Here is a 24,608-nt window from a genome sequence, read left to right as displayed (position 1 = left end):
TACTGGGTTTGATCTCATGAATTTTTATTAAAAAAATAGTTCTTAGAAATTTTTTTTTCTTAGAACTCTTCTTTATCTGCATCTTGATAATGAGATAGAGATGTAGGGCACAGATAGTGTTCACATGAATTATTGTGCAATAGGAATTTTGAATCGTATGAATATATGATTAAAAGGTGTCACCTGTGGTTTCAGGCTTGAAAAATATTAAGGCTGAGTTGCCTGAACTTGTTTTAGGTCTGAGGTGTGAAGGGGCAGGACCTTTGAGGACATCATCTAGTTCATCCAATGAAGTATTTTTCTCAACTTTTTAATTTTTAATTTTTTAATGTTTGTTTATTTCTTTTTGAGAGAGAGAAGGAGGGAGAGAGGGAAAGAGAGAGAGAGAGAGAGAGAGAGAGAGAGAGAGAGCACCAGTGTAGGAGGGGCAGAGAGAGAGAGAGGGAGACAGAGAATCCAAAGCAGGCTCCAGGCTCGACATGGGGCTCGAACTCACTAACTGTGAGGTCATGACCTGAGCTGAAGTCAGACACTTAACCGTCTGAGTCAATGTGGAGCCCCTCCAATAAAGTATTAACGTGTTGGGAAGAATGATTCTTCCTCATAAACTAAATGCTAATGTTAACTTCCAGAATCTGATAGATAAGCTATCTTCAGAAATATTCATGTAATCAAGAATGAGAAGGAAAATACTTAAAGTTTTTAAAGAGCAAATAGTTTCAATTTTTGATCCAATTGATTAAAAAAATCATGTGAGGGTTATCACAGAAATATGTGAAGATTTTAATATCTTATTCCTTTTATCATAAATTTCTGAATGCTACTTTGTTTAGGAATGACAAGCTCAAAATCTAAGTATATTTAGAAACAAAAAAAATAAAAATGAAGTAAATTCTATTTCCAGAAGAGTCATAAGTTAATTTTACAAATTATTTCAGATGATGAATGCCCTGCGAGGCTATGCCTAAGCAGCTTCTCTGGATCTGCTTTTCCTTCTCTGTGAAACCTGAACCAGTGGAGGGCAAAATGACAGTATCCAGAAAAATAATACATATGTTTTCTCTTGGACTCAGCAATAAATCCCATTTCTAGGAAGCTATCCCAAAATTACACTGGGAAAAATATATACCATGTGCATGGATTCATTACTTATAACACTATTCATAATGGCAAAAGATTAAAAACAAGCCCATCAGTGGAGAGCAAGTTGAATAAGTTATGATATCATCACATGATGGAGTATATACAACCATAAAAGGAAGTGATGAGAATGTCTGCATAATGATAGATTGGGGTCACCAGAGTACATCAGGTGGAAAAAGCAAGGTGGACATCAGTGTATACAGTAAGGTACATTTCATCATCAACAGTGATGAGCAGTCTGATTCACAACAACTAGATATCATGTTTATCTTGATGTAATACAGCATAAAATACATAGATTCTCCTATGAAGTATTCTTGCCAAAAGTGCTTGACCGGAGTCTAAGTCTATAGGTCTAATTCTCAGTTTACTTGAAATATGGGGGACAGAGGAACATTTTAAAGGGGTCATGGGGGAACAATCAGATCAAAGCAGAAGGTGGGACACTCTCCACAACCACTGGTCTATTGTCTTTAAAAAGGAAACTTCTGGGGAAAAGATAAAGAGGTTGTGATAAGGACTCTTTTAGATTAAAAGAGAATTTAGACTTCAGAGCTTGAATTGATTCTGGTTTTAGACCAACCAATTCCCAAAGGCATTTTGGAAGCAATTAAATATGGACTAAGTATGAGATGGTATTAAAGAATTATTGTTAATCTTATCACATGTGATCATGATATGGTGATGAGGTAGGGAAATGTCCTTCTTTCAGAGATGTCCCTAGATATTTAGGATAGAAATACTATGTTGTCTGCGATTAAAATGCTTCAGAAAAAAATAGTTTAAACAAACTGGCCAGAATGTTAACCATCACGAACTCTAGGTGATGACTATATGGTAGGGGGTATTATTATTATATTATTTCTACTTTTATGCGTGTTTGCAAATTTTATTTGATAAAAAGCTAAAAAATAAAATAAAACAACAAGACACTAAATGAGGTGACTCCTTCAGTTCCTATCCCTTCCCCCTCTTGGAGACTGGGAGCAGGCAAGAGCTGGAGCAGCTGCCTTGACCCCCCTAAATAGAAGGCATGAGTTGAAGTTGGCAGAGTAGTGCCAGGTCTGGAGCACCCGCCCACCAGCACTGGACCACCTGTCTACCCAGGGAGAAATAATTATTATAATTAAGCCATTGGAAAAGTATTTAATTTTAAGTGTTGTAAATTTCCAGGATGTGCCAAGAAATGAAATATTCATGCTGAATCTCAGAATTCCCACTGTCCCCTCCCAGAGCTTTGAGACTAAATCTTAGACCCTATGGGATTTGCAAAAGTGGGGCCCATGGAAGAACTCACTGTGATATTTGGAACATTGTTAATTCCTAATAAAAGTTGCCAAAGAATTTCTTTGATTTATGTCACTAATGACCAAATGACCTGCCTCCATGTAGGTGGCTTCTTAAATAGAAATGAAGCTACCCTGAGGATTCAGAATAAACATACAAAACTTTGCATAAATGTCCTTCCCAAAGGGTATATTTCACCAACACTGAGGAAGGGAAAGTTGCCACAAACAGACGCACTTAGATGTAAGAAAACTGTTTCTAAAATGCATGAATAAAATACATGTGTAAAATATCTTCTTGGCAGGATGGTGATTGGCAGAAGTTTCTAGGCATGGTTTGTAGCCTGTGGCAAAAATGATAGTTAAACATTTAATTTGGTTGAGAATTGCTGCCCAGACTGTTATTATAGGATCACTTATTTGGTGCTGTAAAAATTTTATATTTCAAGAAGTGTTTGATGTGTCTAAGACATATGGTAATGTTAATACCACCCAACCTTCTAACCCACTTCTCATCTTTAATGTTGAATTGGCTTCGTGAGTTCTTGTGGGGAATAATCTTGTGGGCAATGATGGCTCATTAACACAAACAAAGCAACTGACGGTAGGAAGAGTGAGGCTTCCCATTAAAATCAAGCTATGATGAGAGACGAAGACAGTGATTAAAACCTGAGCGAGACCCCCTTCCTGTATGGAAGTGTTAAGTGGAAGTCTTGCATTCACCCTTCCCTACCTCATTTTACCAATCCATCTCCCTCACACATTCCACCCCACTCCCACCCACCTCCTCAAGCTCTGCTACAGTCAAGGAACTCAGCTTCCTTGCCCATTGCAAACACCTTTTGCGGATTTTTGACTTTCTAAACCTCTGCCTTCCCCAAACCTCCTATAATCCAAAATATGACTGCTGTAGAATTTTGTCAGAATACTTACAGACACGAGTAATTTGTCTACACAAAGTCAGAATTCTTAAGTTACAGTGGTAAAATCCTATGGGCATAAGATGACTCCGTGTCTACCATACGATGCTTTTTGTTCAGTTTTACTTCTATCTGCTGCCTAAACAATCTGCAACAGAGGGGACTGGGAGCAGGTTAGAGGGGAAAGTCAAACCAGAAATGGGAATGGGGGAGAGGAGATCATATATACACTGAAAATAAAGGAAGGGGATTTATTTGCATTGACTTGCATTTAGTCACAATATTTATTTTCAGATAACATTAAAAGCAATTAAATTTCTATATTCCATAAAAGGGAATCTGAGAAATACTGTATTGTCCCTAATCAAAAGTAATAGTAACAGAAACGTCTAGACTCTTCCCATGTGTTTGTTTTTATTTTAATTTAACAATAAATTTACTCATTTGCAGTTATTCTTAGTGTCTTACCCCCATTTTGCAATAATTAGCAACTGTAATAAATAACTATATATATTTTACTGAGCTGTCTTTGGTTCTTTCTGAAAGTGAATACCAAATTTATGGAAAAACAAAAACAAAAACAGGAACAGACACATGGGCTGATTTAAGAGTACATACAATACTGCTTAGCTGTCCCAATATTTTCATTGACTCTTTTATGGTGAGATTTCAGGTGAGGAATTGTTCTTGGCCCATATAAATTTTGGCAACGTAGCTTGTAGCTCTCCTAATAAATCAAAGTGTCTCATATTCATGGTGCCAAATATTTTCTTGACTCACTTATATCTGTAGTTGATAAAAATCTATCTCCATGCCTTGGGATGATGTTAAACATGATGAGAGGGGCACCTGGGTAGTTCAGTTGATTAAGTAAGTGTCTGACTCTTGATCTCAGCTCAGGTCTTGATCTCAGGTCTTGAGGTCAAGCCCCAGGCTGGGTGTGGAGCCTACTTTAAAAACAAAACGAAACAAAGGGGCACCTGGGTGGCTCAATCAGTTAAGCATCCAACTCTTGATTTCAGCTCAGGTCATGATCTCTGGGTCACACTCTGTGCTGACCCTGAGGAGACAGCTAGGGATTCTCTGTCTCCCCCTCTCTCTGTCCCTCCCCCATTCTCTCACTCTCTCTCAAAATAAGTGAACATTCAAAAAAATGATGAGAAAAATAAGTGTAACCCAATGAGTTTTTCATGAAGTTAATTTTATTTATTTAAAAAAAAAATTTTTTTTAACGTTTATTTATTTTTGAGACAGAGAGAGACAGAGCATGAGCGGGGGAGGGTCAGAGAGAGAGGGAGACACAGAATCGGAAGCAGGCTCCAGGCTCTGAGCTGTCAGCACAGAGCCCGATGCGGGGCTCGAACTCACGGACCGTGAGATCATGACCCGAGCTGAAGTCGGACGCTTAACCGACCAAGCCACCCAGGCGCCCCAATTTTATTTATTTTAAAAGACTGCCCTTTATTATAATAGTATTACTTTCTTGGCTTTTAATGTTGAAATAAATCCTTCCCTTTATAAAACAATGGTGACAGTAGCAGGTAATTGTTTTAACGTGTGCTTAATGTTTTTAATTTAACAAATTAAAGGATGGCAAACCTGTGTCTCCTTAGTTGTTCTGTTCCCACTAGAGGAAGACAGATTTTACTTGTAGTGGAAATCCAAAAGCTGAAACCCACTGCTCATGGTCTGTATGGTCTGCTTTGAAAGTTGTTTTTCCAGGTGACTGAATCAGATTACAGCTAGGAGAGAAAAGGATCCAATTTCAAAGGTGCTTTTCAAGTCATAAACTGACTTTTCAAGTCATAAACTGACTTTTCAAGTTGTAAACTGCTTGATACTAACACTTTTTTTTTTAACTGAAAAGATGTTTTTGAATTGAAAAGACCATCCCTTCTGAATAAACTGAGAAAGCATTTTCTTCATCTGCGCAAAAAAGATCAAAGAGCCTGTCTTTCTCCTGGGCTCTTCGCTGTGATTTCAAAGTAATCATTTTCAGATTGATAAACCAGAGTCGGCCTTGGAGTTACCAGGTTTTTTTTTATTAGGAAATCTGAGGTTAGCTAGAACCCAGCTGCAGAACATAAGAGAAGAAAGAGGGAAATGTGAGGCAATGCTTAATGGTTTCATTATGTACAATTAACCATTTATTCACACTCCTTAAAAGCAGGGGCCTGGGATGATGGTGTCTGCAAGAAAAAAAAGTGTAACTAAATGCCCCTCAGTTTTTTACCTTCAGTTAAAATTTCATCATTGCAGAAAATTTTATAATTCTTTGCAATTACTTGTTTCTTCACCATCTCCTCTCCCATTTTGGGAATTCTTAGTTCAAGTTCCCGATCTAAATGGGGGATTTAAAAAACAGTTATTGTTAAGGACAGAGAATAGTATTTTTCACCTAAAAAGAAATATGGATGTAGATATGGACTTAAGTTTCCACATCAATCAGTAATTTTGGAACATTTTGTAAAGAGCAATGACTAGGCACTCTAAGGATAGAATTTCAACATACATGTCAATACCAAACTTTAAGTTTTCAAAAGTACTTTTTGTAGAACAACCCAATTTTGTGTTTTCTGAAGAAAAAGTTCAAATATTCCTTGATGTGGCCAATTCATAAATATTTTTTTGTCGTTTTCGTTCTTTCTGTCGAGACTTTTTTTTTTTTTTTAATTCTTCCAATCGCCTCTCCAGCGATTTTAGGTCTTACTGTTTAGTGAATGAACTCTCTCGACCCAATTCCAGCAGCCTGGTTGCCCTTGACTCTAGCCACGACTTCCAGGATCCCCGGCTTTCCCTGCATTCGGGGACCGTCTTTTCCCGGCCAGAGGCCCGGGGCGGGTCGAGCGGCACACTCGCCGGGGCGGCGGGACGCACACCCAGAGAGGAGGCGGCGACGGAGCCCGAGCTGTTCCAGCGGCGGCGCCCCGAGCAGGGGTTGGCCGGGAGCCTGGAGACGGGCTACAGGCGGACGACACGGCCGCGGTTCCGAGCAGAGATACACCAGCCCAAGAGCACCGGGAGGGGAGATGGTGGCCACCCGGAGCAGTTCGCGGGAACCCAGTGTGTCCGTACCCCCGGAGGGGAGGGGGGAGCTCCTGGGCGCGGGGCGGGGGCGCGGGGCGGAGCAGGGGCGGGGCTCGGGCCTGGATCCCACCTGACTTGGGGGCATCCCCGGCAGAGGCGTGGCCCTGAGACCCTGCGCGGTTTCTGGCGGGTTAAGACCCGCAGCGGCTGCGCTTGTCAGCCCTCGCCAACTCCAGCTTCTCCAGGCTCGAATTCAGCGTCCAAGTTGCAGCCGCCCGAAAGCCCACACCCAGCAGAAGAACGTCTGCTCCTGGACATAGTTCTCCTGAGGGTGGTGGGGTTGGCTCAGGGCCGCAAAGCCGTCGGGGGTTGAGCCAGCCTGCAGCGAGAGGGCTGAGAGGGCCAGAGAACCCCGCAGGGCGCGGACAGCCGTCGGGGCTTGCGAATTGGACTCCTAGATTGCGAGGCCCCTGATAGGTGATGACCTAAGCCTTATCCCCAGCATCCCTCGGGGCGAGTTCTTCCGTGCACACTTCTGATTCTGTTTCTCAAGATCACCCTCTTCCTCCCAGAAAGGCTGACTCAAGCTGCAGGTGCCAGCCCTCAGCTCTGGGTAGCCGTGGTCTCTGCGGAAAGCTGCATTTGAAAAGAAGGGCTGGGATCACAAGCTGCTCTCTGTTCCAGTTGCCCCCATGCTCCTGCCATGGTTAACAGGACTAGCGGCTGGAATAGGCTTCCTGCATTTCTTGCAGAAACTGGTGTTCCCTTATTTCTGGGATGACTTCTGGTACCTGCTGAAGGTGGTACGCTATGGAATTCGGCTGGAGATGTATATGCTGAAAGGGGAGCTGTTCACTGTCCTGGATAAATTCCTGAGTCTTGCCAAGAAGCAGCCCCAGAAACCTTTCATCATCTATGAGGGAGACATCTACACTTATCAGGATGTGGACAAAAGGAGTAGCAGAGTGGCTCACGTGTTCCTGAACCATTCCACGCTGAAAAGGGGGGACACCGTGGCTCTGCTGATGAGCAACGAGCCTGACTTCGTCCATGTGTGGTTCGGCCTGGCCAAGCTGGGCTGCGTGGTGGCCTTCCTCAATTCCAACATTGTCTCCAACTCCCTTCTGCATTGCATCCGCAGCTGTGAGCCCAGGGCCCTCGTGGTGGGTGCAGGTAAAAAGCCCGTCCGGGTGAGGTCTCCATGGGCAAAAGGCAACCCTGCCTGTCATCACTCCCTGGCCCCTGTTGGTTACAACACTTCACAACTAACACTTCGGGTGTGTGTGATGAAGTGTGCATAGTATGGCTACAAAATAGTTTTACAGTTCTGTGACTGCTGGTTTAATATCCCCTGTTCTATTTCAATCACTTACCCTTTTGTAGATTAGTAACCACCAGGAAAGGTTCAGAAAACTTTTCTGAAATCTCTGCTTCTTACTATTTTGAAAGAGGGGCAGTTTTATGGTTATTGGTATCTTCCATGAATGCAAGAACACAGAGAGATAGAATTCGGTAAGTTCTAGTTTTGTCAGATCTGACAAAATTATTTGATGAGTAGGAAAGTTACTTTCATTTCATTGTGGAATACCTACCTGCCTCTAACAGTAACAATATGAAGGTTGACTACATTTGAAGAGCAAATTAATCTGAATTGCATGAATTCTTATCTTCATGTCTGCTCTTATTTTGCCATCCCTGCAAGCTGGGACTTGCATAGCAAGGTTAGGCTCCCATCTCCCAGCCAGTGGGCGGGCTCTTGGCAGAGTCTAGGCTTCTTGCTCTCCCTTCCCTCACCCCCATCTCTGCATTTTTTTTCTTCGCTTCCATTATGTTCTAGTCTTCTCTCCCTCCTCCCTTGGGTTAGGCTTTGGATACACATACTGACACAGAACTGCAAAGAAAAGTTTTTGGTTGAATACCTCATTAACAAAGAACCTGGGAAGTTGAGTTGCACCACCAAGTGGAATTGAAGTATGACAAGTGATACTTACTTGGTATAATGTAATGGGTTTATGTATATTCTTCTTGCATGAAGCCAGGAAGGTAGAGGATGAAGAGGCTCCATGGCAAGGACCTTAGCTAAGTATTTAAGTATTTTAGATGAATAGATGCATACTGACAACTCGTGCAGAGTTTTTAGATTCACAGAGCAGTCTGGAAAAATTATCTACATTGATATGTAAGTGATCTTGAAGGTGTAGAACTTCACTAGTAACCTTTCTTGTATCATTATTGCACATCACACAATAACGGGTTAGGCGATATATAGTACAAAGGTTACTCAAGACTTTGATTTCTCCTTGCTCCCATTGTCCTTCCAGCTCAACTTAGGACCTGATAAAGTAGCAAAATGTTTACTCTCAAGCATTGATTTTGTCTTGTTTAATCTAAAGAAGTGGAGAAGCTGCATAGTCTCTCCTGTGTATTTTTTGTTCATTTGTTGTTCATTTGTTCAAGTTTAACTAGCGTGATGAACTTTCTCTGAACTGTGACCATAAGCAGGATAAATAAGTCATACAGAATTTTGATATCATGGTGAATGGGGCAAGTGTGAATGAATGTGAATGAAGCAGAAAAAAAATATTATAGTTCTTCTTTGGATATATTTTCACATTTTATTCCATTGCCCCTATTATTGCTCAATCCAGTTAGATCACTAAATCCAATTTAGGTCACAGTTTCTAGAACAAATCAAAATTAAATTGTGCTGAAATTTGATAAAGCCATAAATTGCTTTGACAAGAGCAAACGAAGAGGGCCAGAGTGTCCCTGAAAAGGTTTCTGTAGCCATATTTTTAAAGCCAACCTGAGAAACATCCTACAGCCAGTCTCCTGAGGGATTCCTCTCAAAATGTATAGGGCTTGTTACCTTTCAACATAGACATTCCAACTTTGCTCTTTGCTGAGTGACTGCCTAATTAGGACCAATTAATTTTGCAGTGTTACTTGTGCCAGAGTTTTGCTTTCCTTGCCAGTAACTTAATTGCATTGTTTCCTTGTTTTTAACACCAACAGTAAGTTTTGGTATATAAAAGCCTATTTGAGATGCTGGAGTTTTAAGCCAACAGCAGTCAATTTGCTTAGGAGTAGATAGGTGGGGAAATCAACCTTAAATCTTTTTAACAGTTCTTTTCAGCATATCTTTAAAATATATAAAGTACATAAGTTTTTCGGCTATGGGACAATTCCGTTTCATTTAATTACTAGATTTTTGTTGTTGTTGTTAAGATGTGGCTTATATCACAAGCACCTTTCTATATATGAAGCTCTTAGCCTGAAATACAAGAAATTCTGTATTCTTGGCATCTTGAGTTAAACATACATATGGTTTTTAGAGCCTTAAATGTTAGAGCTCTTAGAATCTCATGGAATGTTTCTGATGGAGATGTACCATTAAACCATTATATCCCCAGGGAAACTGTATTGAGGTGGAAAGAACAATCAGATGGTTTAGATGGAGATAAGCCAGACATTAAGGATAAGATGATCTTCCTCGTTCCCTCACTCCCTCTCGTTTTACTTACTTGCAAATGGTGACAATACCATCTATTTCACAGTGTAATTCTGAGATTAAATGATAGACCTTATGTAAAGGGACTAGCTGAATGCCTGGTATGTACCAACTGAAGCCTTAGTGAATTGAAATAATTGTTACTATTATTATCATTATTAAGTCATCTGAGGCCTTTAATAAGGAAACTTGTTTGGATTTTGCTGCTGCCATCTAATCTGGTGTTAGCCATAAGAAAGGCTAGTAAGTGGTTTGGCATAGGACCCCAAACACCTTACTTTGGTATGTTTTAACAACATTTTATTTTCCAGAAGTTATCTAGAATCGATTTCAAACAGGTTTTACAGGTAGGCCAGATAATGTCTTATAATTCTGTCTCCATGAACAAGTCAAAGGGAGAAGATAGCAACTAATCTACCAGGCAAATGTTAGTGGCATTAACAAAAATGTTAACAGTTGCCTTTTACTCAAGGCTGACTATGTAAAAGATATTCCCAGTGACTCCAAGAGGCAGGTACAGAGTTATATAGTGGAAATCGAAGGGAAGAAATTGATTGAGGGTGTCCAGGTTGATACAACTCAGGTTTAAGAGCAGACGTTCCCAACCTGGTCTCCTATATAAGACAGTGCTGGACTGTAGAGCCTAATTGTTTCTGTATCTCAGTCCTCTGGTGATACTACTAGGAAAAAATACGCATTCCAGTTATATAAAAATAGTAAAATAAAAGTTGCCAATATTAAAACACCAGGTAGTTCATACACAGATAACTAGAAACAATTTAAATGGTTTTAAAACTTGTATTTCATTCTCTCACGGTATGCAGGTTCAAAAATACTTACTAGGAAGTTTCCTGTGTGTACTCTGTAGTTTTGAAGAAGTGTCAAATGGCATTTCAGATTTCCCTGGAAAATGTCAGTGCTTACTGAAAAATAGGCTTAGATTAAACCTAGTCCTTTCCTCACAATATCTCAACTTTGATATTAGTAATAGTGGCTGTTGCCAAGATGATTTCTATGTCTATATGCTTTTCTCTTTTCTTAGAATAAATAGGAAAGTGTTGGGATGCTTGTGTATCACTTTAAAAAGTCTGTGTAATTATATTCTTTGACCTATTTACTACTACTACTAATAATAATAAATAATCTCTCCCTTTTCTAAAGTACTTAATAAATTATAAATTGTTTTTATATGTATTATCTTATGTGATTCTCACCACAGCCATAGTAGCCTTGTTTTAAAGATCAGGAAAGCATAGGTTAGAGAGGGCAAGCTGTTCCCTGAAGCTCACATATGTAGAAGAAGCATATGACTAGAGCCTGCATTTTCTGATGCAAAGGCCTGCTGGGTACACCTTTGTCCTTGTCCTCGTGCTCCTGTTCATTCCCCCATCTCCATCTTTTCCTTTCTTTTCTGTTCTCCATCCCCCCCCCCACCCCACCCTTCCCCCTTTCCCTTCCTTCTCTCTCACCTTTCATCTATCCACTTACTTTCTTTCAGTACCTTTTCCACTAAACCGTCCTGCCTCCCATATGCTCTGGCTATTCACAGCCGCCCAATGGAGTGGTAAAGTTCTAGTTGCTATTTGTGTCTCTCTGGGGACTAGACCGAATGGGGATGTAAGCTCTTTGAGCCGAGGAAGTTGGTTTGGTTCACCACTAAATTCCCTGAACTTAGCACAAAGGAGATGCTCAACAAATATTTATTGTCTAGATGGATGGATGAATGAATGAATGAATGAACTAATGAAAAACTCCAAAGTACATATATACACTCAGTACCTTTTTATTTACTTGCATAGTTTTGCTAATAAACTGTCCCTCTGCTGTTCATCGGTAATTAATGTTGCTAAGTGTTAGGATCATGACTTCCCAAAAGTACAAAGTCTTTTAGACACACTAGGCATCCCCAAGTTTTCAGATTTACTTGCATGTGTGTGTTTTGTACTCTCTTCCTTCTGAATATACACAAATTATTATCAGTGGATAGCTAAAAAATACATATTAATATTACCCTGAACTCTTACTTTAGATTCAATAGTATTTTGTTTTTCAACATGTTTGGAAGGGTTTTGTGTTCCTGTTCCCAAGAAACAGTACTATAAACTTAAAGTAACATGCAGGCTTGCCTCGTTAGTTTTCATGAACCATCTCATTCAGACTGTTCCAGTCATCAAGCCTTTGTAATTCTCCCAATGACTATCAGCCATAAAGATAACTGCTTTTTAAAGACCAAGAGGAAGAGTTAGGAGAAAAACAAAGGCCTTTTAAGTTGTATAGAAAGGAATGCATATTCAGATAAGATACATGGCTCATGTACACTTTTATCATTTAATCCATGTGCCATAATTGTCTTCACATATATTGGTTTTAATTTGGGGGGCATTTTAATATTTTTGCTAATGTTTAGTAGAATGACTGGCTGTTTTGCATTTTTCTTTTCCATTTTAGACTCCGCTCCATCAAAGATTACCTCCATTCCAAAAGAAAATTGCTCACTTCAATAGGAAGGTTCAGTGGCTTCATGATTCATTAACTAAAAAAGACAGTGTTCTAAGTACTGATACATTTGTAGTTTTCTTTCTTTTCTAATCATGGGGACACTCAATGGGGTTCTCATTTACACTGTCTGCTGAACACGTGTTTACTGTAAGGGGATGATGTTTGAATACTGGCAGGAGCAAAAACTACTTAAAAGGACATCATGACTGCTTAGAGAAGTGGCAGGGTAAAATGGGAGAAGTATACATCTTGGAGCCAGGAAAACTTGGGCTTGGATCCTAGCTCTGCCATTAACTGACTGCTGACACATAGCAGATGATCAATGAGTATCACTGGGTCTTGTGTGAATTAAACGTAAAGAACGCAACAGAATCCCTGGACCATAGTATCTATCCATTAAATGGTTGCTATAATTATTTTTAATTGCAGAGGAGCAGAGACATGTATACGAAGTAGGAGTCTCTGTCTTTGTTGGGGAGAGGGCTGACAGGAGGGAGTTCCAGGCACATGGCACACGGCCCATGTGAACTGGTTTTAAGCATCTATTGTGTCCTCCCCAGTAGCATTGCAAACATGTCCACTTCCCCGTCATCAGCAGCTGGGGCTGGAAGAGTGTCAGGCACAAATTAGCAGCCAAATGGGTTAGCTCTTCTGTGGCTGAGAAAAAGAGGATACTTCCATTTATAACCAAAGAGGAGTGTGGAAAAGAACTCTGATGGGGTCCGAAACTTGTAGAAATACCACCTTGTATTTGCCTTTTACCACTTTATCCTCTACTTACTGTTTAGTCTGTGTCTAGAGAGCTTTTCTATGCATTTACTGGTTTATACTACTTTGTCATTGAAAAATAGTAAGCCAAATATATTGTGGCGTTGTGGTCCCACTTGAGTGATAATTTTTCCTTGGCAATAGGAGATGTGCTAGAAACAAAGTCAAATGAAGTGTTCTACTTTTTCTTTTTTTGCACAATTTTACCCATAAGGAATATGATGTCTCTTCCTCAAAATGGGTGGGGATGGCCAAGAGTGAAAACACATAAACCCCCTTACAAACTCATGTGCATATATTCAGGGCAGCTAATAAAATCATTTCAGGGAAGAATATGTTATTACAATTGAAAGTCTTGTGCTTTTGTGCCCTTCCTAGGGTTATTATGATAATTAATAAACTAATATTCATTAGGATATCAACTAAATATCAACTTTCTTAGAAACCAGAGTCTGCCCATGTTTTCTATGAAAAACCTATTCTAAGCTGCTGAAAAGCTGCTCTAAGTAGTAGGATGGTGGTTAAAGCATGAAGTGAGGTCTATAATTCCACTTTGGATTCTGTGTGATTATTGCTTTGGAGTGTGAAAAGCTCAATCTAAACGTTTGTAGTTGAATTTCATATAAGTTTTCTTCTTAACCTAAGAATTCAAGTATATTAAGAGCCACAAGCTCTTCCTTTGCAAGCCTTTTAATAACCTAATTCATGTTAATGGCATAGTAGAGTGATATATTAAGTTTTACTAATTGCATTTGTACTATCAGAAATAGGAATAAGAGACTTGACGGAGAACCAACTTCATTGGTACAAAAAGTGCTACATGATCATAAGCAGAGATCACAACTTACCTGTTTTTATGCTTGCAACACCACCTAATGAAATGCCTTGCATGCTTGAGACATAATGTGTGTTTTTTTAAGTTTATTTTTTTCTCTTGAGAGAGAGAGAGAGAGAAAGAGAGAGAGAATGCATGCATACAAGCAGGGGAAAGGCAGAGAGAAAGGGAGAGAGAGAAAATCCCAAGCAGGCTCCAAGCTGTCAGCTCAGGTCCTGACATGGGCTTAAACTCACGAGCCGTGAGATCATGACGGGGGCTTGAACTGTGAAATCACAACCAAGATTTGAACTCATGAATCATGAGATCATGACCTGAGCTGAAAGAGTCAAGAGTCAGATGCTTAACCAACTGAGCCACCCATGTGCTCCAATAATAAGTGTTTCTTAAAAGAACCTATTGCTTTGAAAGTCTTCTCCATTACAGCCTTGTCCTATAATGTTGACTTAATTAAAGGTCACAGAATATTCAGCTGTCTCACTTTCTTATGGTAGTTTTCCGTCAAAACCTGCATCCACAGTGGATCCCATGGGCAGAGCTCAGTTCCGTAAGCACATCTCTGTCCAGCAACTCCCGTGTGTGTGCCAGGCACAGTCCGCTCAAGTATGGATTAGGGTCCACATCATTACCTTGAGATGTTTACAGTTCTCTGGGTTTCAGTGGTAGCACACTTCACTAAAGAGTAAATCTTCATGAAAAACAGGCAAATTTCCTTGAGGCATTTGAACAAATGTTCTTTTCTGTCAGGACTTAGCGTTTAGAATTTACTTTCAAAATTACACTGAAACTTTTCATTTTGTTAACATAAATTGGCTGTGATGAGTAAAATAATATTTTATCTTCTGCAAGACTTTTTAAATTTTTATTTCAGTTTTCACTATCCTCACCCACATTTCCTACTACTACTGAAGAAATAATTTGTATGATGAAAGTTCTGTGGAATTCTAAATGTTTCAGCTAAGTCAGTTTAATGTTAACATATGAAGGAAATGAAATTGTATTTCCTCTAATTCTTAGGAATCTACTCACTTCCTTTTTCTTGTAAAAATCATGACTCTTTGACAACATTGAGTGTTTGTTTTTTATTATATATATATTTTATAATATATATTTATTTACATATATATTTTTAAAATATATATTAAATAAGTATATATATTAATATTAGTAAATATTAATCTATATTAAAATACATATATATGTATTTAAAGTCTACTTATTTATTTTGAGAGAGAGAGAGCGAGCAGGGGAGGGGCAGAGAAAGAAGAAGAGAGAGAATCCTAAGCAGGCTCTGCACTGGCAGCATGAAGCTTGAGTCTGGGCTGGAACCCATGAACTGTGAGATCATGACTTGAGCTGAAATCAAGAGTCGATCATTTAGCCAGCTGAGCCAGTCAGATGCCCCTGAGTATTTCTTTAGCCTCTACAATTCCAACAAAGATTTTGGGCCAGAATTCATCATCCTCTAACTTTCTTTGTACTTATTTTTTCTATTTAGACATACATACCATTATGAACATATAAAAGTTTATGCTGTTAATTTACAATTCCCCGTGAGCGATTTGAAATTAAGATAATGAAATGAGTCACTTAAGAGACTTGTACTTATATGTTCAAAATGTGAGAGTCATTAAAATAAAAGAAAATAGAAAGTCTGGATGATTTGTCCTATTTTTTTCATTTATTTGTGGCTTGTTCTTCCCCCCCAGCCAGCATTCCTTGTGATTTTTCACTTCTTCTTACCAAAGCAACCTGCAGCATGCTGTATATGCTCAGTGGAACTCTGGACTCTTACAGTTTATTTTCTTTGGATTTGCTATAGGAATAGAAATTAATTCAGAAAAGTTCAAGTCCCAGTTTTCCTCCCTACGTCCTACATATGAACTCCTTATTATTTTCTGTGTTTCCTTAGTATTATTGCAGGTTTTACTTGTGAACAACCTGGTCCCATTTGACATATTTCTCTTGCTGTTTCTTTGTGATCAATCTGAATGATAGATTTTGAGGAACTAAATCATGAGTTTTTTCCCAAATATATTGAATTATAGTAGAATTAAGTAGTGGCTGACAGATGGCTTTTTGAGGTAATCAGATTCTGATTTACATTTCAAAAAAGGTGTTTAATGCAGCACACTGAGTTCAGCTTCAAATATATCTTGTAATTATTTTTAAAATTTTGTTAAAAATTTAGAAAAAAAATATAATTGTTTGATTGGAAATGTTCATATCTATATGTACTTGAACATTCTGACCAGGGTATATTTAATATTTAATATGTTTTTTTAATGTTTACTTATTTGGGGGTGAGAGGGGCAGAGAGAGCAAGAGAGTGTGAATCCCAAGCAGGTTCCATGCTCAGTGCAAAGCCCAAAGTGGGGCCCAATCTCATAAACTGTGAGGCCATGATCTGAGCTGTAGTCAAGTGTTGGACATTCAACCTACTGAGCCACACAGTGCCCCTAATATTATTTTTTATAATTGATTTTTTTATGAGGTAGTGTATACACTTTAGAGATCATCAAACACAGGTCAGAATAACAATTCTGGAGGAGGGGCCAAGATGGTGGAACAGCATGGAAGGTTTTTTTTTGTGTCTCATCCATGAAATACAGCCAGATCAACACTAAACCATCCTGCACACCTAGAAAACTGATTTGAGGATTAACACAATAATCTGCACCACCTGAACCATAGAACTCAGCAGGTACACAGTGCAGAGAGGTGAACTGGGGGAGAGAGAAACCACAGAGGGCAGGGAGCTGTTTTTGCTTGCAGAGAGAGGACGAAGATGGCAGGGAGAATATGGGAAGAGCACCAAAGTAGCTGGAGAGAAAGTGGAAGAGTGCAAACAGCCACAAGGGACTGAACAAAAAAGGGAAAAATGAGAAAGGAGAGGGTTTAAATTCCATTAAGACTCTATAAACAGGGGATGTGCAGAGTCTGAAAACTCTGCAGATCAATGCCTGGCAGTGGTCTGGTGGGAAAGGCAAATCCCCAGGAGCAGACAGCCAGGTCCAGGAGGCCCTCAGGTCACATGGGGAATGGCGGTTCCTTTGCTTCGAGGATATTTGGTAGAGGCTGTGTGGCCTCTCCACAGGCAAAGGAGAACCCAGAGAACACAACATTCACTGGTGTTGAAACAAGGACATTAAGGGTGAAGCCTGGTGCCAGATATGTGTTGTGATTTAACCATAATCCTTGACATGCTGCTGCTACACGATCGCACAAACTTTTTGGGGGCAGCCTGGCACCGAGCAGCAGTCTTTGGTCATCAACAGCAGCATGGTCCTGCTGATGTTCCTGGGGGCGGGCCAGCACCCAGCCATTGCTCAGTGAGACCCTCCCCAGAGGGTCTGAGTGGGTCAAAGCCACAGTCCCTCCGAAGTGAGGGGTGTGGGAAACACAGCCCCATCTGAGATAAAACTCAGAAAGGAAGTGCCACCTGTCAGCCTGATGGCTTGGTCACAGAAAATGGAGAAGCGGGGAGTGGACAGAAGCCAGAGACAAGGAGGGGTGTAGATTGCCAGTAGGAGAGAGCACAGAGTTCTAAAACTAGAGACTGGGTAGCTGGGTATGCCTTTTTCATCTGCGCATGTGCATACATGCCTACAAGCACCACAACAATCCACCCCAGTAAGCTAAGCAGTGCCATCTAGTGGAGAATGGAACCATGACACTAAGCCCCTCCCAAATGGGCTAACCATGCTCTTGAGGAACACCACAAGTCTCTCTGCCTGCTTAGTTTACAGACTATAAGGTGCTTCATAGTTTGACTTCTAGGGGAGACCAGATGTAATTTCAATCGTATTTCATTCTGTTCCCTGATCCATCTATCCAATTTTTTTTCTTTTCTTATTCTTGAATACAGAAAGGGAAAATTTTTATTTTTATTTTCCATTTTTATTAAAAAGATTTTTCTTTAATTTTTTCTACTGTATTTTTTACTTTTTTGTAAATTTTTAAAATTCTCTTTAGATTTTCATCATTTCATTTTATTCTACTTTATTGTATTCATTTTTTCTAATTTAAAAACATTTTCCTTTTTTTTCTTTTCTTATCTTTTCCTTTTTTCTCTAATCTGTCAACCTTCTTTCAACAACCAGACCAAAACACACCTAGGATCTAGCAGCCCTTATTTGATTTTTTTATGTTGTTTTAAATTTTTTTTATAGGCATTTATTTTTTTCAATTTTTAAAATTTTTAATTTTATTTATTTATCTTTTTAAATTTACATCCAAATTAGTTAGCATATAGTGCAACACTGATTTCAGGAGTAGATTCCTTAATGCCCCTTACCCATTTAGCCCACTCCCCCTCCTACACTCCGTCCTGTAACCCTCTGTTTGTTCTCCATATTTATGAGTTTCTTATGTTTTGTCCTCCTCCCTGTTTTTATATTATTTTTACTTCCCTTACCTTATGTTCATCTCTTTTGTCTCTTAAAGTCCTCATATGAGTGAAGTCATATGATATTTGTCTTTCTCTGACTGACAAATTTCACTTAGCATAATACCTTCCAGTTCCTCCATCCACATAGTTGTAAATGGCAAGATTTCATTCTTTTTGATTGCAGAGAAATACTCCATTGTGTGTATATATATATATATATATATATATATATATACTATAACTTCTTTATCCATTCATCCATCGATGGACATTTGGGCTCTTTCCATACTTTGGCTATTGTTGATAATGCTGCTATAAACATTGGGGTGCATGTGTCCCTTCGAAACAGCACACCTGTATCCCTTGGATAAATACCTAGTAGTGCAATTTCTGGGTCATAGGGTAGTTCTATTTTTAGTTTTTTTGAGTAAGCTCCATACTGTTTTCCACAGTGACTGCACCAGCTTGCACTCCCATGTTGTTTTTAATTTTTAAATTTTTTTTACTTTATTAATTTATTTTCTTCCTTCAAAATGATGAAATGAAGGAATTAAACCCAAAAAGAAAGAACAGGAAGAAATGAAAGCCAGGGACTTAACACAGATACAAGCAAGATGTCTGAACCAGAATTTAGAATAATGATAATAAGAATACTCACTGGGATTGAAAATAGATTAGAATCCCTTTCTGCGGAGATAAAAGAAGTAAAAGCTAGTCAGGATGAAATAAAAAATTCTGTAACTGAGCAGCAATCTCTAATGGATGCCACAGTGGCAAGGATGGAGGAAGTAGAGCATCAAATCAGTGATATAGAGGACAAACTTATTGAGAATAATGAAGCAGAAAAAAAGATGGAGACTAAGGCAAAAGAGCATGATATAAGAATTGAAGAACTGAGTCACTCATTAAAAAGGAATAACATCAGAATCATAGGGGTCCCAGAAGATAAAGAGAGAGAAAAAGGGGTAGAACATTTATGTGAGCAAATCATAGCAGAAAACTTTCCTAACCTGGGGGAAGACACAGACATCAAAATCCAGGAAGCACAGAGAACACCCATTAGATTCAACAAAAACTGACCATCAACAGGCATATTATAGTCAAATTCACAAAACACTCAGGCAAGGAAAGAATCTTGAAAGCAGCAAGGGAAAAAAAGTCCATAAGACTTTGAAGCGGACCAATCCACAGAAACTTTGCAGGCCGGAAAGGAGTGGCAGGATATATTCAATGAACTGAATCAGAAAACTATGAAGCCAAGAATTCTTTATACAGCAAGGCTGCCATTCAAAATATAAGGAGAGATAAAAAGCTTCCCAGACAAACAAAAATTAAAGGAGTTCATGACTACAGAACCAGCCCTCCAAGAAATTTTAAGGGGGACTCTCTGAGGGGAGAAAAGAAAAAAGAAAAAAGAACAAAACAAGACCAAAAGCAACAAAGGCTAGAAAGGACCAGAGAACACCACCAGTGACTCCAACTCTAAAGGCAACATAATGGCAATAAATTCATATCTTCAGTACCCACTCTAAAGGTCAATGGACTAAACGCTCCAATCAAAAGACATAGGGTAACAGATAAGAAAACAAGATCCATCTTTATGCATTTTACAAGAGACCCATTTTAGACCTAAAGACACCTTCATATTGAAAGTAAGGGTGTGGAGAACCATCTATCATGCTAATTTTTGCCAAAAGAAAGCCAGAGTAGCCAAACTTATACAATCTAGATTTTAAAATAAAGACTGTAACAAGAGATGAAGAAGGGCATTCTATCATAATTAAGGGGTCTATCCACCAAGAAGACCTAACAATTGTGAACATTTATGCTCCAAACATGATAGCACCCAAATATATAAATCAGTTAATCACAATCATAAAGAAACTCATTGATAATAATACCATAATAGTACAGGAATTCAACACCCCACTAGCAACAAAGGACAGATCATCTAAACAGAAAATCAACAAGGAAACAATGGCTTTGAATGACACACTGGACCAGATGGACTTAACAGATATATTCAGAACATGCCATCCTAAAGCAGCAGAAGATACAGTCTTCTCCAGTGTGCATGGTATGTTCTCCAAAATAGATCAAATGCTGGGACACATATCAGCCCTCAACAAATACAAAAGGATTGAAATCATACTGTGCATATTTTCAGACCACAATGTTATGAAACTCGAAATCAACCACAAGAAAAAAATTTGGAAAGGTAACAAATACTTGGAGACTAAAGAACATCCTACTAAAGAATGAATGGGCTAACCAAGAAGTCAAAGAGGAAATGAAAAAGTACATGGAAGCCAATGAAAATGATAACACCACAGCCCAAACCTCTGAGATGCAGCAAAGGCAGTCATAAGAGGGAAGTATATAGCAATTCAGGCCTTCATAAAGAAAGAAGAAAGGTCTCAGATACACAACCTAACCTTACACCTTAAAGAGCTGGAAAAACAAGAGCAAATAAAATCCCAAACCAGCAGAAGACAGAAAATACTAAAGAGTAGAGCAGAAATCAATGTTATCGAAACCAAAAAACCAGTAGAACAGATCAATGAAAGCAGGAGTTGATTCTTTGAAAGAATTAATAAAATTGTTAAACCCCCTAGCCAGTTTGATCCAAAAGAAAAAGGAAAGGACCCAAATCAATAAAATCAAGAATGAAAGAGGAGAGGTCGCAACCAACATGGCAGAAATACAAACAATAATAGAATATTATGAGTAATTATATGCCAATAAAAAGGGCAATCTGGAAGAAATGGGCAAATTCCTAGAAACATATAAACCACCAAAATTGAAACAGGAAGAAATAGAAAATTTGAACAGACCCATAATCAACAAAGAAATCTAATTAGTAGTCAAATGGCTTTCCAGGGGAATTCTACGAAACATTTAAAGAAGAGTTAACACCTATTCTATTGAAGCTGTTCCAAAAAATAGAAATGTAAGGAAAACTTCCAAACTCATTCTATGAAGCCAGCATTACCTTGATTCCAAAACCAGACAAAGACCCCACTAAAAAGGAGAATTACAGACCAATTTCCCTGATGAACATGGATGCAAAAATCCTCAACAAGATACTAGCCAACTGGATCCAACAATACATTAAAAGAATTATTCACCCTGACCAAGTGGGATTTATATCTGGGATGCAGGCACTGGTTCAATATCTGCAAAACAATCAGTGTGATACATCACATCAAGAGAAGAAAGCATAAGAACCACATGATCCTCTCAATAGATGCAGAGAAAGCATTTGACAAAATATAGCATCCTTTCTTGATAAAAACCCTCAAGAAAATATGGATGGAAGGATCATACCTCAAGATCATAAAAGCTGTATATGAAAGACCAACCAATAATCTCATCCTCACTGGGAAAAAGCTGAGAACTTTCTCCCTAAGGTCAGGAACACTGCAGGGATGTCCCCTCTCACCACTGTTACTCAACATGGTATTGGAAGTCTTAGCCTCAGCAATCAGACAACACAAACGAATAAAAGGCATCCAAATCAGCCAGGAGGAGGTCAAACTTTCACTCATCACAGATGACATGATACTCTATATGAAACACCCAAAAGATTCCACCAAAAACTGCTAGAACTGATCCATGAATTCAGCAAAGTCACAGGGTATAAAATCAATGCACAGAAATCGGTTGCACTCATACACCAATGAAGCAAAAGAAAGAGAAATCAAGGAATCGATCCCATTTACAATTGCACCAAAAAACATAAAATACCTAGGAATAAACACAACCAAAGAGTTCAAAAATCTATACACTGAAACCTATAGAAAGCTTATGAAAGAAATTGAAGAAGACCCAAAGAAATGGAAAAACATTCCATGCTCCTGGATTGGAAGAACAAACTTTGTTAAAATGTCGGTACTCCCCAAGGCAATCTACATATTCAGTGCAATCCCCATCAAAATAACACCAGCATTCTTCACAGAGCTAGAACAAACGACCCTAAAATTTGTATGAAACTGAAAAAGACTCTGAATAGCCAAAGCAATCTTGAAAAAGAAAACCAATGCTGGGGACATCACAATTCCGGACTTGAAGATATATTACAAAGCTGTAATCACCAAGACAGTATGGTACTGGCACAAAAACAGGCACTCCGATCAAAGGAACAGAATAGAGAACCCAGAAATGGACCCACAAACATATGGCCAACTAATCTCTGACAAAGCAGGAAAGAATATTCAATGGAATAAAGACAGTGTCTTCAGCAAATGGTGCTGGGAAAACTGGACATATGCAGAAAAATGAACCTTTCTTACACCATACACAAAAGTAAATCAAAATGGATGGACCTAAATGTAAGACAGAAAGCCCTAAATGAAGGACAGAAAGCCATCAAAATCATAGAGGAGAAAGCAGGCAAAAACCTCTTTGAGCCTGGCTGCAGCAACTTCTTACTCAAGACATCTCCAGAGGCAAGGGAAACAAAAGCAAAAATGAACTGTTGGGACCTCATCAAGATAAAACGATTCTGCACAGCAAAGGAAACAATCAGAAAAACTAAAAGGCCACCAACTGAATGGAAGAAGAGATTTGCAAATGATGTATTAGGTAAAGGGTTAGTATCCAAAATATATTAAGAACTTAGCAAACTCAACACCCAAAAAGCAAATAATTCAGTGAAGAAATTAGCAAAAAGACATGAATAGACACTTTTCCAAAGAAGACATCCAGATGGCTAACAGACATTTGAAAAAGTGCTCAATATCACTCATCATCAGGGAAATACAAATCAAAACCACAATGAGATACCACCTCACACCTGTCAGAATGGCTCACATTAACAACTCAAGCAAACACAGATATTGACGAGGATGATGAGAAAGAGGATCTCTTTTGCACTGTTGGTGGGAATGCAAACTGGTGCAGCCTCTCTGGAAAACAGTATGGAGGTTCCTCAAAAAATTAAAAATAGAACTACCTTATGACCCAGCAATTGCACTACTAGGTATTTATCCAAGGGATACGGGCATGCTGTTTCAAAGGGGCACATGCACTCCAGGGTTTATAGTGGCTCTATCGACAATAGCTAAAGTATAAAAAGAGCCCAGATGTCCATGGACGGATGAATGGATAAAGAATTTGTGGTATACACACACACACACACACACACACACACACACACACACACACACATATACACACACACAAATGTAGTATTAGTCGGCAATCAAAAAGAATGACATCTTGCCATTTGCAACTACATGGATGGAACTAGAGGGTATTGTGCTAAGGGAAATTAGTCACTCAGAGAAAGAAAATATCATATGACTTCACTCATATGAGGAATTTAAGGTACGAAACAGATGAACATAAAGGAAGGGAAGTAAAAATAATATAAAAACAGGGAGGAGGACAAAACATAAGAGACTCTTAAATATGGAGAACAAACAGAAGGTTGCTGGAGGCGTTGTGGAGGGGGTTGGGCTAAATGGGTAAGGGGCATTAAGGAATGTACTCCTGAAATCATCATTGCACCATATGCTAACTAACTTGGATGTAAATTTAAAAATTAATTAATTAATTAAAAAAAAAGAATAACAGTTCTGTTCACCAGCTTGTGACCTTGGTGTATTAATTTCCTGGGGCTGCTGAAGTAATATATCACAAACTAGGTTGCTTAAAACAATAGGAATTTATTCCCTCACATCTCTGGCGCTAGAAGTCCAAAATAAAAGTGTCTGCAGGGCCATGTTCCCTCTAACGGATCTAAGCAAAAAATCTTCCCTCGACTCTTCCTAGCTTCTGGTGGTTGTTGGTAATCTTTGGTATTTCTTGCATTAACTCTACAGGCTAGTGGGGTATTAGTGTTTTCTATCTCTACTACAATAATGTAGATTTTAAGATAAATAATGTAGCCCTCAGAAATCACTTATATCTTCGACAATTGGGACAATTTATAGGAATACCAAACTAAAATCGGAGCACCTTTGTGGAATGTAAAAGTCAAACTTCACTGTTAGAGATCCATATTAAAGTAGGGAAGTGTCAGATTTTAAAAGAGTTTAAAATACGTAAATAACTGTGTCTCTTCCCTGGAAAAAAAAAAAGAAGGCCTCCTCACTGGCTTATGCAAAGACTCTCCAGGAACAAGATACCTCCCCCACCCTTGTTTTATATCCTACAGTGTGCTGGGTACCTTAATAAGTATTTCCTCCTCAGGGACTCATGCCCACCTTCTGTCTTGCTTTTTCTC

General features: G+C 38.9%; 1 protein-coding gene and 1 long non-coding RNA gene across 2 annotated transcripts in view; one reads left to right on the top strand and one right to left on the bottom strand.

The window, feature by feature from the left end:
* Window positions 1-4,912: 4,912 nt before the first annotated feature.
* LOC132681588 (uncharacterized) lies at window positions 4,913-6,611 on the bottom strand. The gene is made up of 3 exons (XR_009611126.2): window positions 6,507-6,611; window positions 5,583-5,690; window positions 4,913-5,091 (listed from the first exon to the last, which is right to left on the bottom strand). It is a non-coding gene; the product is annotated as an uncharacterized LOC132681588 (long non-coding RNA).
* SLC27A6 (solute carrier family 27 member 6) overlaps window positions 6,501-24,608 on the top strand; it is an 81,059-nt gene continuing 62,951 nt past the window's right edge. The window contains exon 1 of the mRNA XM_060636226.3: window positions 6,501-7,549. Coding sequence (XP_060492209.2) covers window positions 7,069-7,549 — 481 coding nt within the window. The 5' untranslated portion in view covers window positions 6,501-7,068. The remainder of the gene's footprint in view (window positions 7,550-24,608) is intronic.

The sequence above is a fragment of the Panthera onca genome, chromosome A1, assembly GCF_046562875.1.
Source record: "Panthera onca isolate mPanOnc1 chromosome A1, mPanOnc1 haplotype 2, whole genome shotgun sequence".
Taxonomy (NCBI): Eukaryota; Metazoa; Chordata; class Mammalia; order Carnivora; family Felidae; genus Panthera; species Panthera onca.
The sequence above is the reverse complement of the archived record's forward strand: the minus strand, read 5'-3'. Positions and strand labels throughout refer to the sequence as shown.